Genomic DNA, 14873 nt, shown 5'->3' on the forward strand with positions numbered 1-14873 from the left:
GACTGAAAATTATGTTATGAAGTACACAGATCCATGGGTTCAAGAACTTGGTTTAAAGGGGCTCTGTAAGGATAGGCAGTAATAGACATAGCTGCTTTAAACTCATTTTGGATCAACTAAGAAACACAGTGGTTATAGTCCAGTAATAAAGAAGGAAACACTTACCCCCTACCTAAGGATCAGAGCTCGCTGAACACTCCAAAAGAGACAAGCAGAGGTGCTTCCCTTACAGCTGCCAGCCCTTAAAAGAGGTTTGGGAGGGGTGGACCATTCCAGTCACACAGGTGATTTGCTTCCACCTGTGCTCCCTGGTCTGGCTGCACCCCTTCACCAGGTGCTGAGTGACTGGTTCAGGCCCTGACCTAACAGCTCCTATACAGGATCCCACATCCATTGCATCTGATATCCAGTTGAAGATGTGTGAAGTTAATTACAAGCTCATATTACATTACATCACATTATATGTAGGGGCATGACAGTTACATGGCAGTACATAAAGTCTGTTCTGCTAATGAGCCCCTCGTAAAACTGTCTGTGTGTTTAGTTATACAGATCTCCATGCGCTAAGTTCCAGACCAGATCAGGCTAAAATCATTTTGTTGATATTTTATGGAAGGAAAACCAAAGCTAGCATTTTTTTTTTTTTTTTTTTTTTTTAATGTCATCATTTAATTTCAAATAATATTACATTTCTTCTGCAGAACTTCCCTGGTACTTGCTTCTGTATGGCTTGGGACTATTTTTTTTTTTATTTTATTTTCTTTGTAAAGATTTGAAAGGTTTGAATAAGCTAAGGCTTTTCTATTTTTGAATAAAACTGAAAGGAGTCAGTCTAATAAACTGATCTTTGGGGGAAAAGGTTGTTAAAATCCCTTAGTCAACAGAGTCAACAGGGGAGCAACGTATCTAAATGCTTACAACATATTAACTAAAATGAAAACACTTGTCTCCCAACTGACATCAACTCTTGAGCAGAAATTAACATGTCTTGGATTACAAATACCTGTTTGTTTTGGCCACCACTGACAGTAATTATTGTCCCTATTCATCAGTGTAATGCATGCAGACAAGGCTTACAGTTGTGATCAGCTTTCAGATTCAGAGTATATTCTTTGGATAAATTAGGAGTGAATAATTGGGCATTGACTACAGGAGAATTATTAGACTGTGTTTTAGAGTTTCTAAAGAATGTAGGCAGTAAATAAATTATCCCTGGGTCTACTTTCTCTCCATAATGGATGATCAGCTAAATTTCCTGCTGCCAAGTATTATTCCTATAGTCTATCAAAATTGTTTAACGTCAGTTGAGAAAGACATTTATTCAACGATCAAAAGAAAAATAAGGTTTCGTAATTATAATAAGGCTATGTGTGTTCACGTATGTAGTTCTGTGTTCATCATATAAAGTGCCCAGTTACATACTTCACATCTATTGAAAACATTCGATGAGCACCAAACAGAGAAAAGGAACCATAACATCAAACAATTGACAATGTTCTCCTTTTGAGTAATACATCATATATGTAGCATTTTGAGTAAGATATCATTTATAACAAGCACATCCAGCATGCAGGCTACACGCAACCCTGGACAGCTAGTAACATGGACCCACAAGACCATACACTTTTAACATTACGTTATTTAAGCAATATTCTTTGGTGAGTCAATTGTGTGTAGCTTGAGCACGGACAAAGGAATGCTGTGGAAAGGAGGGCAGTGTAGCGTTAAATCCTTCTCTCGTATCTACCACACACAGTCAAACTGAAACTCGTGTATTTTGCCATGCAGTGGCACAGTGATTACCAATAACAATATTTCAACATACTAAACATGTGTATGTGTCTGTGAAGACAGGCATTTTCTTTCTATTGAGCACATATACAAGTTTTCTTATTTAACACAAGCTCTAGTTTAATAATTATTTCATGAAGTAATTTAGTAAGTTAACACATTCGCTGTGGAAGAAATATCCAGAATACTTATGCTATGCTGACCAATTTTGTAATTTTCAACATTTCAGAAAAGCTCAATAAAAGCATAAAATTATTAAAAACATTACAATCTAATTTTGCAGTATTTATTTAATAGCTTTTCTGCTTTTCTGACCATGTATAGGGAATCTGAGAACAGGTTTCAAGATTTCTGAAAAAATCAATTTTTATATATTTGCAATGCCATTTTCAGTCACAATACGTTCAACTTGTTAAATTTAATGTATAGAGTTGGAATCAGACATTCAACTCAAGGAAAAAAACTGATAACCTCTCTTTACTAGACTTTTATAAGACCTATTTCACCAGAGGAAAAACATACACAGTGGTTAAATACCCTACCAGCTCTTTGTTTTTCTTGGTCTTTTTTTTTGTTGTTGTTTAATAAAAAATATTTTTTTTAAGTTGTTACTTGATGTATAATCAACTATATCATATATTTTATATGGTGCCCGAGACAGTTCCACTTCACTCAGTGTAGCTCAGGCAAGCCAAAACTTGGACACCAAAGTCCAGCTTCATCAGACTTAAGAATCATTCAGTCTGGCATTTGCAAATGTGAAAGTACTAGGGTGTTTTATTCTTTATTATCATTTATTTGCACTTTGAAGATATGCTTTAATTGAAGCAGGCATTAACTGTACTTGTTTGTGGTGGCAAATACCTATGAATCTCCATAACGTGTTAAGTACAGAGTGATGACCTCAGTTGTTGTCACTACGTCAAAGCAGTAGTGTCTAAAAGTTACTTGAAAAATCTGCTTCTGGAGGAAAAAGAGTATCTGATTGTAGATAATTGTTTATAATCAAGCACAGCATTGTATAATTAGATATTAAGAATTGAATAAGCAGATGAAATGATAATTTTAAAATATCAGGGATGCTCTTTGCTTGGGAAGTTATGTGCCTATGTTTTTCTTATAAATATTTTGTGAATAGCCTGGCTTCTGTCTTGTTTTCACAACACTTTCTACTATAAATGGAAATATAGTCAAATTCAGCTTCCTTTCAATCACATACATTTGGCCAGCTCACAGAAATTAGATTAGGGAAAGACGAGGTCAGTCTTCATCATCATTAATGTTGGGAATTGTATTTTGTGGAGTGTTGGCAAGTCTAGTTTTCAACAGCTCCAGCTATCAGAATTTCAGATTTTCTCTTGGAAGATTTTTCTGCAACCCAGTAAATCACACTGTCTCACTTGTTCTTGAGAAATGGCTCCCCAAAGGAACTTTGCTTCGTTTATTTTGGATCTATCCCAAACTAATGGATTATTTGAAGAAATGAAATGTTTGTCTTTTATGAAATGAGCTTGTTAAGTCAAAGATGCAAATGCCTCCTGAACACACTCAAATTGCAGTATTCAGGCATCCTTTCGGAGGATGTTTATTTATTATTCTTTATTTCAGGTGTTCCACTGATCAGAACCTATATTCTTCAGAAAACCACGTTTAATTTCAATCATCTTTAAAACTACATTTTGCTACCTTGGCCATTGTTAAAAATAAAGATCTTCCTAGCACTCATTCTATGTATAGATACATAATGTAGAGCCTTAAGTATCATCTTATTTTGACAGAAGCTGCCTTTGGAAGTTGAAGATTTTGTTCTTATCTCCTTTTATCTGCTTGCCCATATCACTATTGTAAATAATGTAAAGATTCGGAGGTCTTTTAAATATTTTTGTTTCCTTCTGTCCTAAGATTGACATCTACTGCCATTTATTTCTTTTTATTATTGCATCAGAATTTGAAACTACTATTATGCTTGAAATCCCTTGTTTCATTGCATTTTGTAAAAAGTTAGAGTCTAAAGTGTTTCATAGTAATCTTTGACTCTTTACGTAGATAGATGACTTTGTATAATGCTGATGCAATAAACTATGGGCTTGACAGTTCTTTGCTTTAGCATATGAATTGCTGGTTCTTCGTAATTTTGAAAGAAAGTAAAAAATGTTAAAATTTACATCTGCAGAACAGGAGACAATTTTGGAATAGTTTTTGTATGGATAGCAGAAGAGACCGTTTTCATAGTAAGGCTCTAAGAATATTTATGTCATTCCACAGTTGAAATGGGCCTTGTGTGCTGCTGATCTGCTTCTAAAATTCATCTGATGAAGAAAACAGTTCATCTCTTTAATTGGAATAGCATGGTGATCTGGTAGTGCAATATAATCACTCTGGTAAAGAAAGCATGAGGTCATAGTGGAAAGTCTCATCAAGAAACAGCAGGCTTTATTCTTCCTTTCAATTGTAAGAAAGTAGTCATATGCAATATTCATTACAAGAACGTCTGTTCTGTAACTATTGGTGGTCTTAGAACAGGAGAAAGAAAAACAACAGAAAATTACATTACATTTGAAATGTGTTATCTGATCCCTGTTAGCTGAAATCCCTCCTCATGTTTTAGCTATTGTCCAATTTGAGGTCCTAAGCAAGTTAAAATGCCATGCAGTCAATGTTTTAGATATGTGGAAAAGTTTATAAAGTTATATATGTTTGCTTTTACTGTGAGCACATAGTCGATCTATAACCATCCCCATATGCAGCAGTATAAAGGGACTGGTAAGCTAGCATAGACAGAGCTCAACTTGAGCAGAATTAAAGCAATCAATCAAAGTATACTTTTACTTGGCTATGCCTGTACTCATAGGAAGATCATCAGAATCTTCTACAACCTGAATGTCTCTTTAAATCCTCTTCCAATTTCTTCATTCTCTGCCTGCACTACTGGCCAATAAGACCATCCTTTGATACATAGCAACAAAGCTATACTGTCTTCCATGACAAAATTCATCTTTGTCATACTTGCTTTCATTGCCTGCTTTGACTTTTTTTGCTAAACTTGGCTAAAATTTAGAAAGTTGCAGAGGGTACTTTTCCAATTCATTAAGTAGTTTTGAAATTCCATTTGGAATTTCTCCTACGTTAATTAACAGAACAACGACTACAGATTTCTGAGAGTTTCCCATATCTCTCCATAATGTCCCTCCAATACCGTGCCTTTAAAAAAAAAAAAGAGAGAAAGAAATGTCCGTGGAAACCTTCACTTCCTTGGCAGTACTCAGATTCCAGCCTGGAAACTGGCATTCCTCATTTATCATCTATTCCTGTTCATTTTGCCTGTATATCTGCATATAATAGCAATCAAAATTCAACCAAAGTTGAATTTTCATTAATAGAAGTGAGTAAAGCACAGTCCTGCAAGGTAGAATATATATATATATATATTTTTGTTATCTTACCTGATGAAACAGATCTTTTCATGTTGTCATGGATATGTATGAAAGTTTTCTAGTTCTCATTCATAAGTATCTGGCTTTCCAAACTATACTGCTGGCAGATCACAGCATAAATATCAGGCTTTTTTTTTTCTTTCCAGTCAACATCAGCATTTAGTCTTGCAATTTTATTACCTGCATAGATAGCACAATTCATCACAGACACTTAGCCTGCCTTTTATGTATTTTCTATACTTCCTTTATGTTGTTGGTTATGGTCTAGAAACTTTTCACCTTGTTTTGTTTTCTGGATGTCAGTGGCATAGCTCATTAGAAACAAGTTGTATTCAGATGCATTTCCAAAATTTCACAAGTCAGAAAACATGTTTTTATACATTTATACACCTGTAAAAATGTATAATCAGTGCCCATGAGGCCTTTGGATAATGCCATACATAAGTCAAAATGTTTCATTGACATTACTGCTCTTAGGATGGAATCTTAATTTACTGAATAGAGAGAGAACAATCACATATTACTTAAGTTTTAAGATTTAACTGCTGGTTAAACTGGGATTATTTAGTCTGAAGAGAAGGCTCAAGTTTGACCTTATTGCTCTCTACAGTTACCTGAAGGAAGTTTGTGGTGAGATGGAAGATGGCCTCTTCTCCCATGTAACTAGCAATAGAACTAGACAGAATGGACTCAAGTTGTGCCAGGGAAGATTCAGGTTGGACATTAGGAAATACTTCTCCAAGAGGGTGGTCAGGCACTGGAACAGGCTGCCCAGAGAGATGATAGAGTCACCATCTCTGGAGGTGTTCAAGAATTGCTTAGATGTTGTACTGAGGGACATGGTTTAGTTGGAAATATTGGTGATAGATGGACGGTTGGACTGGAAGATCTTGGAGGTCTTTTCCAACCTTGGTGATTCTATGATTCTATGACTTCTAAGTGTTCAAGGTCTTTCAGTGTTGTTCCCATGCATCCTGAGGAATAAACTTTTCCGTGTTTTATGTTCAGTAAAATGTATTCAACGGAAGTGCAGGAATTGTATCAAAAGCCTCTGTAAACAGTTAAGGTAAACAGTTAAGCCGGACATTAGATCACATAGTCAAATATATTTTAAAATAAGGACATTTTTTTAAATCTCATTTATAATTTTTTTCTAAAACGTCTCTTTCTTATGCTGATGTTATTTATTACTTCCATGAATTCTCAGAGTCATTTAGATGTGCAATCCTCTCAGCAATATGAAGAAACAAATAGATATTGTCTTCATTCTTCAGGCAATGATGCTGGGTTATAGTGGGAAATAAAAGATTTCACAAGTCATTAGTTCCCATTATGCACATCAGAATGTTTCTAATATTCTAAACATGGAAAAGGATCAAATTGGTGGGATTCTGGCCCCAGTTCCACCTCCTTTTGGCTGCCTGGAGATGTGAAAACAATTAGTAGCAGACATGAGATAGCTTTAATTTACAGGACCAGTCAGTCCCTGTATCTTCAAGCATGATGGAGGTAGTAAGTAAAAATACCTTCTCAGCTGTGATGAGTAGCACTTGTTATGCCTAATCTAGACCTTCAGGGCAGAGCTGAGATTGTAGTTCAGAAGTTGCTGACTCCCTAGCTAGTGTCATAAAATTACATAACCTAATTGTAAGCACATTTTCACTTGTAAAATTTTTGTGGGCCAAATCTCTGCCTGATACTTTTATTATGGATACAGAGCTATGGAGTAATTTATAGCAACTGAGAATCTTAAATGAAATTATATCAGTAACTTAATTGCTCAGATAGTGTGTATCATGGAGCAGTCCTGGTCTTGGGAACTAAATCTCTCCAAACACGAGGATAGCCATGGTTATTTGTGAGTTGTAGGCTCTTCCCTGAATCTGAAATTACTTACGCTATTCACATCAGATATTGGCATCTCTTCAGCTCTCCTGGTTGCCTGAAAACATATATAAAAGAGTATGGGTAAAAGAGGCATTATTTGTACTTAAAATATTAAATAAATATATTATTTCGCAAACATCAGTTGTTGCTCCCAGTAATCCAAATTATAGCTGAGTCTTTCTATTCAGTCCAATAAAAGATTTTTTTTTCCTGACACTGCTACTTCTTTTTATTATTACTTTTACTATTTTTGCATTGTGCTTTGAGAAGAATAAGGAACTGTGTTTTTCCCCCCAATTACATTTAATTGTTCATGCTAACTTAATCACCTTAAGTTTTAGTCCTAGAAAAAGGTTAAGATGCTCTCCAGTATTGCAAATCTAATTTGCTTCCACTAACATGGGAATGCCTCATATTTTTCATTTGCTATGTAGTACACACCAGAAGATTTTATCGAATATGACTATGAGTATGGGGATGCAGATTATAAAGAAACTGAGTCTGTAACAGAGGGACCCCCACTGTTTGAAGAGACAGTAGCACAAACAGAGGTAACAGAATCTGATCTGTTTGTTGTGTGGTGTCCAGCTGTCCCCTACCATGTGGTTTGTCAATTTGTGTCATCTGTATGTAAACTTAATGTTTTTCTTTTATTCATTTCTTTTCTCTTCAGCTTTAACACTTACTTTTACTTAGCTATGGAAGGGCTCACAACTGACAGCATTCGTCTCACATTCATAGACACTTTCATTCATTCATTCTTTTCATTTTATTTATGTTTTCCCATTCCATCTTTCATAACATTTGCAGAAAAAGAAAGCCATGGTCAAAAAGAAGAAGAGGACAGTGGCCACTAGCTCAAAGGACAAATCCCAAAAGGCCACAACAAAAAAATCTGAAAAATATGCATCCAAGAAGAAGAAAAGTTATCAAGCAGCAACAAAAGACAAACTAGGGGTAAAGGTAGCAAAGAAAAAATCAAGATCTTTCCCAGGCCAAGACTGGAAGATCTCTGATAATGAGAAAAAAATAGACCTAACCCCACCAGATGAATATCTGGCTTATAACATAACCTGAATAAAAGTGAGATCTCTTGATATTTTCCTACAGGATTTTTTTAATAATGTACTTTTTCTTTAATACTAGGCAAACATTGTCGATGAATTTCAAGAATATAGCATAGCTGAAAATGACTACGGGCCCCAGACAGAAGCTCCCTCCAGAACTACTGAAGCCAATGAGGTAATGAGAACGCTTGAGAAAACTATAGGCAAATATACTTACCTGTCAGGTGTCAATAAAGCAAAACAACACACTGTTAAAGGAAGAATATCAGTTTGTGAAGATATATGTATCTGTAATAGTGATTAATTTTACGGTTTTTACGGATTGATTTTACGGTTTCTCGGCCAATATCAGAACCTAATATTTTCGTGGGCAAAGCTCCCCTTGGTTCCAAGATTTGCTGAACTCATGCGAAGTTTATGATTTTGAAAATCATTCATTGATTCATTCTGTGGGAATGCAGGGTTGGGTTGTTGCATTCAGTGTGGATATGAATGGAGCTATGTCTAGTATAAATTAGGTTAAATAGCAGAGACACAGTCCTCCTGCTGTAATTGGAAGTGCACTTTCTAATTTTTTGTGTCGCTCTTAAGATGCAGCATAAAGCAAGCCTAACTAAAGAAAAGAACGAATGCAAGCATAGCTATGTATTGAGGTTGAGTCAGAAAACAAAGCCTTCTTTTAATAGTTCTTCAGCCAACAAAACTTAATTATTTCTCACTGAGATTCTATTCAAATGAAACTTTGTGTTTTGAACGATCAAAAAGATAAAATAATTATTTCAACTTAGTATAAACTCTGTTTTCAGAAATCCACAATGACAAGCCTAAACATTGTTTTTTTAACATTACTACACCTAAAAGGCAGTGTTGATTAATATGTCTGCATATTAATTAACGCTAGCTTTAGAAAAAAGATGACGGATTAGAGAAAATGTCATTTTTCTTTTACATATTGTTTGCAAATGAAAATATGTTGCTTATAAGATGTACAAAACTGACCCCTGAAATTCCATGGTATTTTATCTTTATGTTGTGGATAGTTTTTGTTCAACACTTTCTTTGATTTAAAGAGCAAAATGAAAGAGAGAGAGAATCCCTATTTGTTTTCCTGGTTTCATCTTATGTATCTTGGTGAACATGAATTAAGAGATACTTTACTTATTCTAGTATAAAATGTTCTTGTATTAAGTCTCATGTTTACCTCTCATACGTTAATAGATAGAGGAATATAGATTTATTCTGCTTCTTGGGCAAGAACAGGCTAATTGTACAATAGTACAATTGTAATGAGATAGATCCAAAGCGCAAAATTATGTCCTTAATGAGAATAGTTCTGCTTAAGAGCGTAATCTGACTAAGAATTGGCTCAGAGCTCCAGCGTTTACTGTACTATATGGGAAAACTCATAGTCCTGTAGCTAATGGAATTAGACAACTGTCAAATTAGAATCTGGCCTTTATTTTAATTGCACTATATTTTAATGACTCTGGATGTTGATTAACTTCTTAATATATATTTTTAAGATCATGGTAGTTCATCTCTGGAATAACCATCTCATATTAGCAATATCTTAACTTTGATTCATTTCAAAACTATCCTTTCAAGAGATTTTTGTAACAGAATAAAGCAATTCTTTTTCCACAAATAGTTTTGTACATCTCAGATATAGCATCCTTATATGCATGCCTATAAGTTGATTGCTTGGTTTGACACTTTGCATAATCGAAGTTGGAAGCTACAAGCAATGTTGAACTTTGAGAAATGTTAAAATTAATCTGAGTTTTGCAGGTGGGACTTGACTCAGCGAAAAATATGTTTAAAATGACATGACAGACACATCTCTAGATTTGGAATGATGAATTAACTGCAAATCATGAAAAGAGAAACATTTAGCTTGGAATTGAGATTTGTAGATGCAAGATAGCGAAGGTGGCTGGGCTTAGCAAAAGTGATGCTTGCACTGTCTACACATTGTTATTGTACACAAGCCTGAATTTTTTCACTGATTGTTACAATACATGTGTTAGCTCTGAATTTATTTGCTGTTTACTAGTGTGTAAGTGTACATTCATGAATACCTATGTGTGAAACCAAGCAGAGAAACTTAGCTGTATTTGGCAGTAACGTAACATTAAGCAAGCATTATGCATAACGTACTGGGTATATTGAATTCAGAGGTTTTGGAAATTAAAAGAAAATAAAGTATGAAAGCATTATTTCTTTGTACTGTGTATACAAAGATCTTTTAATTACTCTGAAAGACTGGAGTTCCATTCCTTCAGACTCTAATTAAAAGACAATGTGCTGTAGTTCTACTGTTCCTTCTTCTTTTTGGCAAGTCATCATTGTGGTTGAGCATATGCCTATATTGCTTTACTAACATTAACTCACATATTCCTCCTATTCCCAAATCTTTGCTACTGGTATGAATAGCAAAACCCTGTTGAAGAAGTATTTGCTGAAGAATACATAACTGGAGAGGATTATGATAAAAAAACTGAGGAAACTGAATATGGAAGCAGAGGAGTAGACCTCAGTGAATCTGATCTTCTGGTAGATGGAGATTTAGGCGAATATGATTTTTATGAATATAAAGAGTATGAAGAGAAACCGACTGATTCTACTAATGAGGAGTTTGGTCCAGGTGTTCCTGCAGAGACTGATATCACAGAAACAAGCGTAAGTTGTCTGAAGGCATAATGCAGATTAATTTAACTTAGCAATGCTTTTATAGTTACATATTCTCATAACTCTAAAAAGCCCAATACAGACCTCATTGTACATATAAGTTGTATTCACACTATCTTTTATAGTCTGTGGATCAAACTTGTCCACTTGTTTTAGTAACCCTGAGGTTGTTTGTTTTTTTTTATTATATGCAGTTTTTTTTGTCACTTCTGAGGAAGGGAGTAAGGGAGGGATTGAAGTTGGGAGGGAAATAGAAGAGAGAAGAGATTTGGAATGTCAAGAATAAATGATAAAAATGAACACGGATTTTTAAATCTTTCTAAACTAGAGCTAAAGCTGGAAAGAATGTAAGTTTTAAAACAGGTGCAAGAACTAAAAAATATCAGCATTGTTACATGATTACATTAACAAGTTGAATTGTGCGCAAGTCCTTAGTATAATATGGCCTCTACTACTTTCCAAGGATAAAAACAAATGAGTCAAAAGCTAGAGTTCTGAACTCATTTATGAAAATATGTTCAATTTGAAAATTAGTCAACAGTGACATTTTTATGACCTTGCAGGAGTGATTTAAAAGCTTAGTATGTCTAAAGGAAGATAGGATGACATGGTGGATCCTGTGAATCATGCTCTTTTTTTTAGAGTTTTTTAGAGTTCTGTGTTTTAGAGTTCTGTGTTTCCCTCTGACTTAAACATAGGTTTAAAGGAAGGCTTTAATTTTCCCTTGGTTGTGCCAGGATCCTCATTTACCAGTTTACCAGACTGTAGAATCTGCAGAGAAAACTAACGTGACTGAGGCGAGAAGCAGGACTTAGTTCCAACTTGAAGAATTTTCTTAGCTCAGTATTTATTCTGTCCTCACAAACTTGAAATTTCAGTTTACAAAGAATTCAAGAAATAAAAGCAAATGCTGTGAGATTGCTTTTCTCTGCCAATCTTGAAATCCATGCTTCTGTATTTCATTTATCACTCCTTTCTAAACTCAGTTGAGGTCATTGTATTTTTTTAATGATCTTTATCTTGCAATGAGATACAAGCTTACTTTTCTCCTTCTAGTACAGATGGGAACACTGTGTTAGAATGACACAGAAAAGGTCAGATTATCTGCAAAGGAAAGAGCCCATAAGGCACCATTTGCATTAAGCAAATGGCTGTGTAGACTCTATTCCCTGGTATAAATTTCACCTTAAAATGCCTTGCTCCAAAACTGAAGGATTCAGGAAGCTTGAATTGGAAACTGGCCTCTAGCCTGTGCCAGCTTTATTAATGCTTTCACCTGCTGAATTAGGGTATCATATAATTTTCTTTTGACATATGGATGTATTTAAAGCAAATTAAGTTCTAACTTTGTTCAAAAAGGCAAAGTGAAAAGTACTGAGTACCTGGAAACTTTCAAGAAAGGGGCAATTACAATATGTGCTCAGTGTCCTTTTTTTACAGTGTGTGAATATAATCAAGCATAATTATCTGATCATTTAGTACTTGAGTTATATTGTACGGTGTACAGAACTATTGTACAGTGAAATTTGTAATTTCATAAATCAGTATGAAATGCACAAGCAATGAATATATACCTCTGGTTTTCCTTTCCAAAATAACTCATATTAAAATACTGTAGCATTATCTTCAGAGTCATTTGATATGTTCAAATCCCCAGCTTCTTTAGTGTAAACATGGAACCATTTTACAGAAAGCAAAAAATTCTCATTTGACAAGCACGGGATTTAATTTCTAGTTTGCAGTTGATATATTGCCAATCGAGAGAGGTAGTTCTGAAGAAAAACATAAATTTCATAGATTGAATAAAAATATTTCTTCCTTCACTGTTTGAAACTTGAATCTGACTGTGTTCTGCCATTAGCATGTGTTATAGACCTGTTGTTTTAGGTCATGCTGTTCTCAGTCTTGAACCTAAAACTTTCCACAGAGCTGACCGTAAAATAATTTTGCAGTTATGCTAGTTCGTTTTGTTAGCGCCATAATTGGCTATACATTAAACACTATTTAATGTTTGCAGTGCCATTTAATTTTTCTCCCACTTAAGCCATGTAATCACAGATTCAGACTAACTTACTTTCATTCATTAGATGACTAAAGAATGGAATGAAATACTTGAAGACTACTGTCCATATAGGGCTGGGGAATCTCTAATTGCTTACCTCAGAAGACCATGAAAATAGTTGCTAATTGCCGAGAATATGTTCATTCAAATATGGAAAGAAACAACTCTGTGACATGCACACAGAAATCTTAAATTCCAGAGTCCTAATGCTAACCATGGTATGCAAACTATTGAATCCCATTGGAACACTAATTTTATTTCTACAAATTGATGATATCCAGTGATTTTAAAATGTTTGTGCAATTTTTGCATTAAACATTTTTGATTGATGTGTGTACCTGTGATATATTTTTCATAGCACAGTACACTTCCAGCTTTAGCTTTCAGTTACCAGTTGTTGCAGTTCTTTATTGTGCCTGGTCCTTAGGCCTTCTACTTATATTCATTCTGGGGGCTGTTTTTACTGGTCAGGTGACTCAACATGGGGCTTATGGAGAAAAAGGACAAAAGGGAGAACCAGCTGTGATTGAACCTGTAAGTACAGACGTGGGTGAGTTTTTCTTTAGCACTATATAACTTGCACACTGTTGATAAATCGTTTTCAAACTACGTCATTCATGATACAATGACAGTAACCTTATCCATGGTCTCTGAAACAATCACCTGCAGTGTGGACTGTATAAAGGTGGCAAAAGACAGTAGCCTGTTCAGCCTTCTCCTTCTGTTTCACAAGAGACTAACCACATACCACTTAAAACAAGGAGAATCTTCTTGTCCAGGAAAAAAACAGAGCATAGATCTGCTCTTCAGGGCAATTAGCGTAACTGCTGCTTGGACAAATGTGCAGGGATATCTTCCAACCTCCAGCTCAGGTAACACTGTAAGTACAGGTTTCAGCATGGGCTGGGAAGTCCACCTAAGAGAACTAAATAAATGCTTGGATGTTTAACCCATGCTTGTGCAATGAAACTGCTGAAGGTATAATTAAATACTTGTTTCAAAGGTCATAACTTGGTCATAATTACAGTAAAGGAGCACAAGCCTACATATTTCTTCTCATCTTTAAGTAGTGTGGTAATTTGGCTTTTGTAGCAGGATGTTATACTACTGGGCGATGGTTATAAAATAAAATATACCTGGATTTTAAAAAGATTGTATGAAAATGTTCTATTTTTTAATATGTGCCAGGAGTTCAGTGCTGGTGTGGTTCATTCTTTTAGAATTTTCAAGGACTGCTTTCGAATATCTATGTGACTCAAATAGAATTTAAAGTTTGTTCTGTTTTCTGTTTCATAGCAAATGAAGAACAGAATATTAAGGGGAAGAAATATCTAAAGTTGAAGCATGATAAAATACTATTATGTGTCATCATTACATAAACCTCAGACTCTGGATTCTGTGATCGAAGAACTCCTTTTGATTCTATATTGCTATCGTAGGATTAGCATTTGTTTCAGTTGCCATTCACCAGAGATAGAGGAATACAGTAATGAATAAGCTGTATGCTAAGGCTGACTTGTCAGTCTTAATCCGTGAAGAAGCTCACTATGCATTATCTCATAAAATGCATAGGTTTTTAGCGTTTGTAAGAGATAGTTCAATTCCATAATACTGAAGAGGTACCCATTGCCGCTCTCCAACATTTTTGGAGTTCACTACAGCTAGCTTCCAGCTCTCTTGCCCAGTCTTCCTTCCTGTGGAAAGCCAGGCATAGGCGGAGGTCATCTGTTCCTGGGTCTTAGTGTGAGCTGGAAATCAGACTGGCATCTACACTCTGAAAACTTATTATGAGGTGCTATAGGAGCCTGAGTCTAAAAATAACTTGAGTTATTCACAATGACAATAACAATATATTAAAAATAAAATGTTATTGTGAATCTAGCACTACAAGATCCCTGTAGCCTAAAAGTCTTTCTAATTTTTAAGTAAAAGAACAATTCAGAT

General features: G+C 35.0%; 1 protein-coding gene across 1 annotated transcript in view; it reads left to right on the forward strand.

Annotated features, from left to right (window-relative positions):
• COL11A1 (collagen type XI alpha 1 chain) overlaps positions 1 to 14873 on the forward strand; it is a 131574-nt gene that overhangs the window by 35033 nt on the left and 81668 nt on the right. Inside the window, exons 6-9 of the mRNA XM_042873859.1 lie at positions 7547 to 7663; positions 8259 to 8354; positions 10613 to 10858; positions 13401 to 13463. Of these exons, the coding sequence (XP_042729793.1) occupies positions 7547 to 7663; positions 8259 to 8354; positions 10613 to 10858; positions 13401 to 13463 (522 nt within the window). The remainder of the gene's footprint in view (positions 1 to 7546; positions 7664 to 8258; positions 8355 to 10612; positions 10859 to 13400; positions 13464 to 14873) is intronic.

Source organism: Lagopus leucura, unplaced genomic scaffold, assembly GCF_019238085.1.
Source record: "Lagopus leucura isolate 7727_CA_CO unplaced genomic scaffold, USGS_WTPT01 Super-Scaffold_100009, whole genome shotgun sequence".
In the NCBI taxonomy this organism is placed as follows: domain Eukaryota; kingdom Metazoa; phylum Chordata; class Aves; order Galliformes; family Phasianidae; genus Lagopus; species Lagopus leucura.